A 12388-nucleotide genomic window follows, 5' to 3' on the forward strand; every position below is an offset into this window, starting at 1 on the left:
AGGTGTCTGCTTCCTCATGTCAATGGCCAGTGGTCTGAGTGGGCTACCCTGGTGAGCTGAGAGAGGCATGAGGGGGTAAACTTGAGGAGGGCACTCGCTCTTGGGTACACCAGGTGCCTTCACTCAGCTTGGCCCAGCTCTTGGGTCTAGAGAGATCTCGGCTCAAATCAGTAATGGTAGATTCCCATTCTCCTGTGGGTCACTGGGTCCTTTTGGTGTCACCATAGCATGGAAAAAGCATTCTGCATTTGCTCCCTCCAGTTCCAGGTCTACCCTGTCTGCTGTTTGGCTTTGAAGAAATTACTTCGCCTCTCTGGGATTTGAACTGCCAGGGGCTTCAAATTTTGACCTTTTCTGAAGCTGACATTCCCAGATACTTTAAAAGAAATGATTCCATGATTTCCTCAATGAAAGGGGTGGTGTCCCTGAGTGTGTGTGGGAACAGCATTTTAGGAAGCTGGGGTGTATTTGGGGGGTGCAGATTAATGATGAATTAAGGGCAGAAAAGGGAGAGAAATACCTTGGAAGGCTTGGGTTTCGCCGCCGGTGGGGAGAAGGGGACACATGGCACACAGAGAGTTGGGGGGAACCTGTGGTTTCCTTTGGATTCACATTTGGCCACAGAGCTCTGGCCCCTCTCCAATCCCCCAGAGCTCTTGGCTGAGAAGATGGAAAACCAAAGAAAAGAGCACAGGCCCTGGGCAGCTGCTCTCGCTGCGCTGCGGAGAACGCCTTGCTATTTAAAGTCCAGCTGCTCCACTTTCCCCTGCTCGCCCCTGGCATTCCGGCACAGAAGCACTTCCTGGCGAGAAATGCATTCCAAGCCCGGACCCTCGGGGAGGAGGCTGACGCCCATGATATTTCTCATTGTGCTGCAGAATCTGTGTTTGAACCAGGAGGTTCAAGTGCTCCTGGTCTGCCCTGCCCTGACCCTGGTGTAGCTCTTGGGTGCTGGGAGGGGCGGGGCAGGGCTCTCCAGCTGGGTTCTGAGTCCAGCTTGGCCAGGTGCTAGCCTGGGAGTAAGGGAAGGTCACCCCACCCCGTGGCTCTTGGTGTGTGTGTATGCAAAGGATAAGGAGAGGGTCTCCAGGGCTCTTGGAGTATTGCCATGGTTTATTTGGCCAATGAGGGTAGAATCATAGCAAAGGCCTGACCTCCTTGATAGATGACCAATGCCTCCTCAGACCTTGGACATCATGGCTCTTGGCATCAGGCCAAACGGGGGACTATCTGGATTTCTCAGGTTGATATGTTCCTGGGAGATGTCAATAATATCTGCACCAGATTTCTCAACCTTGACATTACTGACATTTGGGGCCAGATGACCATGTACCGTGGGCAGCATTCCTACGTGTGGGGACACTTAACCACAACCCTGGCCTCGACCTCCCAATCCCAGCAGCATCTCCCTTCTGCAGTGTCTCATGAAATGCTTCCAGACACACCAGATGTTTCTTTGTTGCCCCTGATAGAGAACCAACATCTGGCCCTGGACAGTGGGAGCCACCGAGCTGGTAATAATGGCACCAGGGCCTTAAGCTGTCACTCAGATGTTGGTGGCAGAAAGCAGGCAGTACGCATGGTGATCCAGGCAGAGATTCTGGCTGAGGCAGAAATACAGGAAGCCAACCTAATGCTATAAATGCTACCTCTTGGCCACCAGTTAAATCTGTGTTTTAATCCTTTAATTCCCTAAAATAAATCTGTGGTGATTTAAATGATTAACATTTTTTTTAGATTATCATTTTCATCACAATTTTATGATGAATATTGGATTTGTCATCTAATCAGGGAAAAAATATAATCCCTTAAGAGACACTTAATAACCATTTAAAGTACTAAGGACTTGATTAGGAAAGACTGAAGGTGCTATGTTGGGTAAATTCAGGAACTTTAAATACTTTTTATTTTCTCTCTCTTTTTTTTCCCCAAACAAATTCAAGTCAAATAAATTTACTGGGAGATGCTTTCAAAGGGTAAATTTTATCTTGGAGGTGATTGTTTTCCCCTGCTGTGGTCTCTGTTCAACAACACAAATTCTGTATTTGTTTGAATCTTCTTCAGAAATATTGTTCAGATTTTGCTAGTAATTTAGAAGAAATAAGACAATGGCCGTAAAGGAGAAAAGCTGCATTTTCTATTATTTGACAGAAAGGCTTATTTTTGAGTCTTACTTTATTTATTTTTTGGGCTCCAGGGATTGTACTCAAGGGCACTCGACCACTGAGCCACATCCCTAGCCCTATTTTTGTATTTTATTTAGAGACTGGGTCTCACTGAGATGCTTAGTGCCTTGCTTTTGCTGAGGCTGGCTTTGAGCTTGAGATCCTCCTGCCTCAGCCTCCTGAGCTGCTGAGATCATTGGTGTATGCCACCATGCCCAGCTTGAGTCTTACTTTCTAGAGAATCTATAACCTTGTATGTAAAATGGAAATAGCCCTCCCTAGATTCAGGCTCCACATGCATGGATTTAAACCTCCATTGAGTCAAAAATATTCAGAAATATTTTTTGTCCATATTGAACCTTACCAACTTTTTTTTTTTTTCTTGTTAGGATTCCCTAGACAATACACCATAGCAAACGTTTATATAACATTTCCACTGGGTTAGGTATTATCAGTCATCTAGAGATGATTTCAACTATATGGGAAGATATGCAAAGTTTCTATGGAAATACTTTGCCATTTGATAAAAAGCACTTGAGCATCCTAGAGTTTGGTTTCCACAGGGGTCCTGAAGCCAATCCCCCAAGGCTACAGAGGGGTAGCTGTGACAGGATGAAACAGACCCACGGAATTCATAGTCCAGTGTGAAGAATCACACATTCAATATAGGATTAGAGTGTGGTATTTATGTTAGGGAAACATAAACGGGGGGAGGGGGAACAGTGAGGGGCACTGTTTAGTGTCAACACAGTCCTTCCTGGGGAGGGGACATTTGAGTTGAAAGGGAATGACAGGAAGAAGCCCATGGTGCACTGTGCCTGGGGTGAACACTTCTGGCCCTGGACCAACAAAGGCCCTGGGGTGGATGAGCATGGAATGGGTGGGGTTCAGAAGAGGCCAGCAGGGATGAAGTCTACTTCCAGGGAAGATGGTAGAGGACTGGCCAGACAGAAGGCAGGGGACACAGAGGGTGGTCTCTAGGCCAACGTGAAACCAACATTTAGAATTCGATTTTAACTATAGAGGGCATGAGGGATCTGATTTACAATGGAAAGCTTTTGGGCTGGGGGCATAGCTCAGTTGGTAGAGTGCTTGCCTCGCCTGTTCAAGGCCCTGAGTTCAATCCTCAGCACCACAAAACCAAAAACACCCTCTGGCTGCTGGGTAGAGCAATGAGATCATGGGGGTGGGCAACAGCAGAGGAATCGGGAGGTTCTTCCCATCATCCAGCGCTTGGCATGTATCATCTCTTAAAAATCTTACTGATTAGGGCTAGGGATGTGGCTCAAGTGGTAGCGCGCTCGCCTGGCATGCGTGCGGCCCAGGTTCAATCCTCAGCACCACATGTAAACAAAGATGTTGTGTCCGCCGAAAACTAAAAAAATAAATATTAAAAAATTCTCTCTCTCTCTCTTTAAAAAAAAATTATAAAAAAATCTTACTGATTTTAATTTTTATATGTAATGGAGAATAGGCTTTATCTTTCTTTAAAAAACTCCAGCAGAATAAAGCTATATCCCAAACTTTGGTTTTCTAAATAGACAATTCTCTAGTCCAATATGTACATGTTGTCAAAGATCTTGTTTTAACAGAAAGATCCAGAATAATCTCAGACCCCTGTTGCCATGTGCTCCTCTAAAATCTCAGCTGGGGGTAATTCTGCTTCCTCTCAAAGAAGAGAGACCCAGAGCCCAGCCAACTGGCTGTGGCCCGAAGGCCAAGTTTTCCTCCTAAGCATTAGATGCGCTGCTTTCCTCTCTGGGAGTGAACCCAGGGCTCTGTTTATGGCTCCAGCTACATTTGCTACAAGGTCTTTGGACTGTGAGAGGAATCCTCTTCCAACCCAATTAATAGAGCAAGGCTGCACTTTTAAGCTGCCTCCCACCCGACCCATCCATCAACATGATTTTCACATATTAATCAAGGCCTTTGCAATGGGTTCACCAAACTTTGCCCCTCGCCAGAGGAAGAAACTGGACTCTTTGGACTTGGGAACCATAAGTCTTTCAGAGTCTCTCAAGCCCCTGACTTGGCTCTGCTAAATGTAAAGACAAGGTGAGTTATTAATTAACAAGTGAGATAGATGCCTAAATAGCATCCCTGAATCATGTCAAACCAATTTGGATGGTGAGGGGATGGGGAGAGAGTGGTGGAGGCAGTGGGCGAGGGGTGGGTTCATCTGTTCCAAGTGCCCTGGACAAGCTCCAGTGTTATTTCTCCTCATTTAGACCTGGCTAGAGAGCGTTGGCTGGGGTGCCCAGAGCCTCAGCCAACATCCACATCTCTAAACCCAAGGCAGCCTCCTTCACAGTGAAACAAGGACCCAAACCTCGCAGAGGGAGGTGGGGTGGGACCCACCATTTGGGAAGGGAAGCCGGAGTGGAGATTTTACTTCAGGAAGAGAAATGAAGATGCTGAATTGAGATCTGTGGCTTGGAGGGCTCCTCTGGGGACAGGCTGAAAACCTGGGGCTTCCCCCTGGCATGGGCTTTCTCCCATGTCCTGTGAGTGTCCCGTTCCATGTCAGTTCTTTCTTTTTGCTCCTGCTGAACTTGGGTGCTCTGTCTCTGTCACCCCTTCCACGCTGGATTGTTAAAACAATAACAATGTGTTTATACATCCTATCTTCTCAGGGAGTAAGCTGCGGACACGTGATGTGTGGGTTTCAGTATTTCTGAGGCCAATTTCTAGAGTCTAACACTGAGTAGACCCTCACAAATGTTTCCTAAACCATGCACCAACCAGCCACTGAATGGAGGGAGGGGTGGGTGGAGAGCTGGATGGATGAATCCCTGAGATAGACAGTTAAAGGCTTTTATGATTTTGAAATAGACATCATTCTCTTTTCATTCCGGCCAAGGAGAAGCACTTTTAAAACATACCTAGGTATTTCCTCAGCAATATGAAAATGGGCTCGTGTTTTTCTATTTATTTGTTTCTTCTTGAAATACAAACCTCCTCTCCTCACTTCATCCCTCTCATGTTCTGGGAATTCCAGGGGCAGAGGTTTGGGGTAGAGACACTAGGACATGGTCTGGGTTGGCCAGGGGAAATAAGTTGTTATTGAAATAATTTTCTTCAGCATGTGCTGTGTGGCGTACTTGTATCAGATTGCTGGGGTGCTTGGGGAAAATGTGGGTTCCTAGATCCCAGAGCTGACTTAGACTCTTGAAAGGCAGGGGCCTAGAAATCTAACTTAAGCTCTCCATGGGGTTACACAGCACCAACGTTTGATAAGCCCAACGTTAGAACCTTTGCGATTATGTATACTGGAAAAATTATTAGTTGGGCTCCATCTATAGGTTTAGTCTCCATTCTAGAAAACAATGACGTTAGTGCTAATAATATTCATGCTGGCCAAATTCGGGTCAACACATTCTAGGAACCAGGTGTCGCATAGGATACATGACAAGCATCTGCTCACTTCAACTGCACACCAGCTAACGGAGTTGGCCCGAAGATTCCTATTTTACAGACAAGAAAACAAAGACCTTGAAAATCAGGGACTTGAAGAGCTGGACGGACACACAGGCTGACTGTAGCCCGGGCTCTGTCACCCATCCAGAGATTAGGGAAGAGGAGGAGAATGAAGGAAATATCTCTCAGTGCTCTGTTCAAACAGCACCAAGGGGAGATGAAGATACCAGGGAGGAAGTGACATGAGGTGACAGTGGACAAGGGCAGCCCACACAGGTTTACCCCTACCCTGCCACCTCTGGGGGAGTGACCCTAACTCAGCCCTTCACACAGACGGGAGACCCCACAGGGGCTTCCACCAGACTCTCATGTGGCTTGAAATGATGGGGGTTGGGCACGGTGTGGGAAGGGGCTGGGGCTCCTGTCTCTAAGTTCTGGGGGATAAAAGGACACAGGGAAGGGCCAGACAGTCTAGCGATGCCTCCTCACCTTGTAGTTCCCACTTTTAGAGGAAATCTACACCCTTCTCTCCTACCCCTGGCTGTGATGAACTAAATCTCGCACCTCTGCCTTGGTGGTGATAATTAAATATTATCTGCCTGTCATTTGGTGAACACGTTGTGTGTATCCTCAGACTTTAATGAGCTGGTATTTGTCTTCTGTAAGCAAAACTATTTCTTTGAGTCTCTTCTTTTTCAAATTGGGGTGAGTGGTTCAAGTGAAGCTCTCTCACTATTCAAAAGACAGTCCCCAGCTGACATGTCTATTTGAACCGCTGCCACTACCCACGCAGGAACCACGGCAGGCTAGGCTTGTCCCTTCTGAACCAGCCATTGCTTTCTGAGACTATGTGAGCAGTCACATGACTGGGGAGTCGGGAGCCTTCGAAAGTGATGTTAATAAGAAGACAGGGGCTGGCACAGATTGTTTTTATGGGAGATGCTAAGACAGCCATTTGCAATGGCCTTTCTCATCTAAGTATCACAGAAAGCAGAAAATGTTTGAGGGAAATATTTCTCAACTCTTCCAAAGAAGGTGCCATTCTAGATGCCAAGGAGAGAAATTAATTCATTACATATAAAGGATGTCTCAGGACTTTGGTTCTCAAAGAAAAGTGGCATCTGTGTCACCTAGAGATTTACTAGTAATTCAATTCTTGCACCCCAGGTTTAGTAGTTTGGGCTGAGGTGGGGATCAGCTCCTCATCTGTGTTTCATCAAGTTCTTGGGGGTGATTCTGCTGCAAGCTAAACTTTCAGAACAACCAGTGGCACCCAAAGACCAGGGCTTGAATTTCCTGAGTGGTATTGAACCCAGGTTGTAACAGACTGTTAAGGGCTTCAAATGTCTCTATCTGTATCTCTCACAGTTTTTTTTTTTAAATCACTTTAAATTGACATTTATTTATTTTAAAGCTAGAATGTTTCTAGGCAGAAAAGTGATTTGCCTTTTCCAGTCCACTTTGGAAGAGTGCGCTGTTATTTTCCCCATTCATGGGATTTATAACAAACGTGTTCTCTGCAGCTGCTCCCAGGGCTGCATTCATGTTCTGCCTGGATGCCTCTCTGACCCGATGCCAGGTTTCTAAACCCACACAGTCCCTGCTGAGAACTCCTGAAGCAGGACAGAGATGGGGGCAGCACTCCCAGCCCCCAAAACAAACAAAAAACCCCCATGTAATTAGTGTGTGCAGGACTGGATCTGGGGTTGATGAGAAGCAACTTTAATATTTATCAATAAACAGCAAAGTGCTTAGCACACCTCCTAGGAAAGTAATTAACCATGGAAAGGACACTCTGCACCGAGGAATCTCCTCCAAAAAAAGAACTCAGTTAATTGTGAATTGCTTTCGCCAGGTGAGAGAGAGAGCGTGTCTACCTCTCTCACCTGACATAAGCAACTCTGAAGTAACTGGGAGCTTCTTTTTATAAACACTGTGCAGAGCCTTTTTTCTTGGTGGTTAATTACTTCCTTGGGAGGTTTGCTTTAATAGTTCCCACAACAAGGCCATTATTGTCTTTAGCATAATCACTGCCTCATTGGCGTCTGTCCCCTGCCTTTCGGAAGCTTGGGTTCTGCCTGCTAGGAGGGACCCGGAATTGTGCCTGTTGGGGAGCCCTTCAGCCAGAGGACCTGGTGCCTCTTCTAGCTACCCCACTTCAGGGATGTGGCTTTGGCCTGATGCGGGTGGGGACATGGGGTAGGGCTGGAGGAGGAAGAAGGATGCCCGCCCCCGGGGAGCAGGTGGGGTGGGGTGGGGGGGGACTGAGTCCCCAGGACAGCCTTCTCGCCCCTCTGTGCTGTATCTCAGCAATTTGCTACTCTATGCACTGCTGACGCCTGAGCAGGAAGGCAGCCAGGAAGGAGAAGCTGATCTGTCAGCAGCGGCCGCGCTCAGCGAAGTCATCAGGGAGCAGAAGCAAAACAGTGAACCTCACCAGCAAAAGTCACTGGATTCTGACTCTGGAGAAAAATGCCTTCTGTAGTTGTGCCTCACCTTGTTAAAAAATGAATTAAAGAGGTTGCTATTTTGGCTCCATTTCAGGAAAGAGAAAATGAATGAATGGGAGCTCTGCAAGCTGCGTGGGGCCTGCAAACCTTTTTTACTGTGAACTCCTATCAGTCTGTCCATTTGTTCACAAATTATAGATGTGTACGAGGCAAGCATAGATTATGGGAATTGCAAAATGTCCATCAAGAGGATGGAGAAAAGTAAAAAAATAAGAATAGAATGTCTAATACTTTCATCTGTCACCCCGATGCAGTACATCCCACAGTGGACACCTGAATCTGACCTTCTGGGACTGTGGAGGCAGGAGTGGCTTCAATTAGACATTGACAGTCCTGGAGCTCAGTGACTGACACATAGTGGGACATAAACATTTTTGCTAAATCAAGTCATTGGACTCATTGATCCACTTACACTTAAAACTTCCAGCCCAGTAAATTCTGACCAGCAAGTCATCTTGGTGTGTGTGGATTGTCACCTGGGGGACATTCATGGCAGAGCATCCTTAGGAGAGCAGGGGACCCATGTGCTAACCCAACTCCATTTAGTCGGAGAATCTTAGTGCTTCATCAGGAGGTAATACAGTAAGGCAGCACAGAGGTTTAGAATCAGGGTGGGTGGCAAACTTCTCCTGCAAGGCCCAGGGACCCCTGTCAACTGACCTATGTCCTCTGGCTATGGACAAAACAGACAAACAGGCACAGTTGTCCAGTACACAAGAAGGTACAGATTAGAGGTCACACAGCTTCCATTATGCTGGATAAATAAGTTTTAGAGATCTGCTATACAGCATAGTGTCTATAGATAACAATACCAAACTGCATACTTAAAATTCACCAAGAGGTTTTTATCTTATGTACCACAAAAACCAAACCTAATAAAACAATAACAACAACAACAACAACAATAATAATAATAATAGGTATGGGGTAAACTTTGGGAGGGGAAAATATGTTATGGCTTTGGTGGTGGTGACAGATTCATCCCTTATTCCCAAACACATGGGATGCATACATACATCAAATATGTATAGCTTTTTATATGAGAATCATGTCTCGGTAAAGTGGGTTCAAAAAAACTATGGATACTGAAGTTGGAATTTCACATAATTTTCTCATGTCATAAAACATTCTTGAGATTATTTTCCCCCACCCATTAAAAATCATTTTTAGCTCACGAACCAGTTTGGCCCTAGGGCTATCGTTGGCTGAGCACAGATTGGAGCAAGCACCGTGGACCAGGGCGGAGTCTAGGTTCCAGGTTTACTACTAGTGGTTGTATTAACTGCTCTTGAGGTCCTGGTTCCACCATCTTTAAGGTGACATCTCAAGGGCTGCGAGTATGCATCTTAGTGCAGGGTGAGGTACTGACTGTCACCACCATTGTCCCTCACAGTAACCACCAGCTGAGAAAGGCGTGGCTGGACTGGTCACCCCAAAGGCAGGGCCAGCACCAGTTACCTTTCTGCACGCAGTGTTGGGTACTTGAGTTTCCAAAGCCAGCAGCATCCAACCCCAGTGCCCACAGCCCATGCCTCCAGGAATCCCTGCTGCCCCAAGAGTGTCTGTTCTCTACATACCGTGATCTACATACCAGAGAATTCACCTGTTGTAAGTATACAATGCAATAAGTTCTGCATGTGTTTCAAAGGCAATGGGGCGACATTTGACCATAGGATAGGGGAGGTCTTTCAGGAGAAAACGACTCATGACGAAAGCATACACAACAACACTCTGCTCTTGGGGGGCTGGGAATGGAGAAGACGCTTGCTCACCTCCCTCATTATCCTTGTTATCAGCACAGGAGGTTTCCATGGCAACATTGCATCCGGGCCCTCTCCAGCCGGTCTGGCAGACACACTGCCAGCTGTTTTGACCCAGTGTGCATCTCCCGTTACCGTTGCACAAATCAGGGCAGCCATCTGGTTGGAAAAAATGGAGAGAATGAGAAGGAGGGACGTGAGGCCACGCCAGGGAGGCAGGGGAGCCATGCAAAGGGGGAGCAAGCCCGCAGGGCAGCCACTGGGCCAGCCTCACAGTGGGGCCCGGACCTGCCGTCCGAAGATCAGGGCAGCAGGCCATGCATGCAGTTGCAAGACGGACTAGGGTGGCAGATGCAGGGGATTCCCAATGACAACTGACCTGGGTGCAGGGGTCAGAGCAATCTTTCCAAAGTGGGGAGTTCAATGCACATCCCAGACAACTGCACCAGGCTGAGCTGACAAGCAGACTGGCTAGGCTGTGGGTTCTAGCCAGTAGCTCAGGGTTGACACTACCTCCAAAAGAAGCTTGCCTTTCTTTTCTTTTTTTCCTTTCTCCCTCACTCTCTCTCTCTCTCGCCCCTCCTCTTATTTTCCTTTCTTTCTTTTTTAGGAGTACTCTCTGTAAAAAGAGAGAACATTTCCTACCAACCCAGGATGGAGGCAAAATGCCCTCCATCTTTCAGAATTTTAAAGATGTATTTACATAGGATTTTAATGAGCTGCTCCTGACTGAGAACTGAATGGCTCTGCTCGGTTATTTTCCTATTCTTGTAATATTTAGTTTTAAGGGGCATTTTTAAATGTTGGTTGTTCATCGCTCAACTATCTGTGGCAGATTTAAAAATACTGCAGGATTTGAAGGCTGAAGAAGGAGTCGGTGCTGGGTACCCTGATCTGGGACTTAGAGGGATCTATATAGGGATGGACTGGCAAGTTTGGGCAATGCCTGTTTTGTGGCTCTCTCTCCCCCACTTCCTTTTGGGTGTGAAATCAGCAGTCAACCTAATTCCCTAATTGCTCTAGCCCCTAAGACTATTGCAGTTACTATTCTCTTGAGCTGAGCCTGGTAGGTAAGGAAAGAACACGGGAAGTCCTAAAGAGAGAGGGGAGATGTCCTGCCAGGAAAGCTCGAGTTGCACAGAATGGGTGGGATGTGGCCACACTCACGAAGCCTACATGCTGAATTCCTGGATACGTTTTCATTTTTCTTTCTCTCAACAGCTTTATTGAGGCATAAAAATCTACATACCATAAAATTCACTTGTTTCAAGCACACAATGCATTGACTTCTAGGAAATTTACCGAGTTGTGCATCCTAGGTATGCTTTCTTATTTCGTTTAAACGACACCCCGACGGTCATTAATTTAATCGTCTGCAGAAAGTAGCTTCCCTGAACATCTATCTTGAATCCCTTCTCTACCTCCACCACTGTCTCATTTCCAACTTGTTCTGTATCTATTTTTAAACCACACAAAACGCAGCCCAGATTGGGCCACGGTGGAGGAATGAGGCGCTTTGCAAGAATGGAGGTAACTGAGTTGAAACCTTCTTTTGAGTCAAAGGCTCCTCTGTTCCCCATGCGATCTCCAGCATTCTGAAGGCCTCCACCGGGCACCCTGCTATGTTCTCTCAAGGACCCCTTATGAGGATCTGGTGTGCATGTGGCATGTGTGCATATGGCAGCTGTGGGAATTCAAAGGACTCCTCCGAGGGAGAAAGATCTAGAGAATCTGCAACTGAGCTTTACATCTTTAAGAAGAAGCGTCTGACTCTGTGATGCTTATGCTTGCCCATCCTCTCCAGAATGCGATCATCAGAGACATTCTAGAGGGACAGTCTCTGTAGGAAGCCGAGCTGCCTGCAGGGGATCTGCTGTTTTCTCCTGCTGCCCCACCTGGCTCGAGACCCAGTGTGCACACGAAGCACCCATGTCTGGTGTCTGCACACACCTCGGGCAGGGCTTGCTTGGTTTCTGCACCTATCTTTACAAAGCCCAGATTCAGGCTTCCAGACCTTTCTTTACCAATGAGGTGACCGTTGCCCTGCCTGGGGAGTGACAGATGCACCCCCCTTGGTCATACTGTGACAAGTGCTCCGAGTCTTTCCCAGTCTCAGAGAAGTGCCGCAAACATTTCTGCAGGAACAAAATGGAACTTGGGAGGAAACACCCGAGGGATATTTCACAGGTTCTTAGGGAAAAGAGATCATCTCCACCCCCAGCCACCTCCAGCTTTACAATTTCCACCAGTGGAGTGTTGGGGACCGGATCACAGAGAATGGACTTAAATGACAGACCCGTAACATTTGCTCAGCATGCTATCTATTATATGTGCTTTGTTATTTAGCTACTTTGAGGTCTCATGTCTGACTAAAATCATGCCCAGAGTCTCAACAGAAGCCTCATTGTGTAGGAAACCCACGTCCACTACATAAAATTTAAATTTGCAGAGAGCACCGGCATGTCAGTCAGAAATACCGCACTCAAAATATGTATGCGCCTAGAGTGAAGGAGGTCTTTTTTTCCCCTTCTCTTTC

The 12388-nt window shown here is 46.8% G+C and overlaps 1 protein-coding gene across 2 annotated transcripts in view; it reads right to left on the minus strand.

Annotated features, from left to right (window-relative positions):
- The window catches only part of TENM2 (teneurin transmembrane protein 2), a 625713-nt gene that overhangs the window by 77346 nt on the left and 535979 nt on the right, over positions 1-12388 (minus strand). For both annotated transcript variants that reach the window (XM_081292628.1, XM_081292629.1), the window contains exon 12: positions 9865-10011. In XM_081292628.1, coding sequence (XP_081148754.1) covers positions 9865-10011 — 147 coding nt within the window. The remainder of the gene's footprint in view (positions 1-9864; positions 10012-12388) is intronic.

The sequence above is a fragment of the Spermophilus citellus genome (assembly GCF_964194105.1).
Source record: "Spermophilus citellus genome assembly, chromosome: 1".
Lineage (NCBI taxonomy): Eukaryota > Metazoa > Chordata > Mammalia > Rodentia > Sciuridae > Spermophilus > Spermophilus citellus.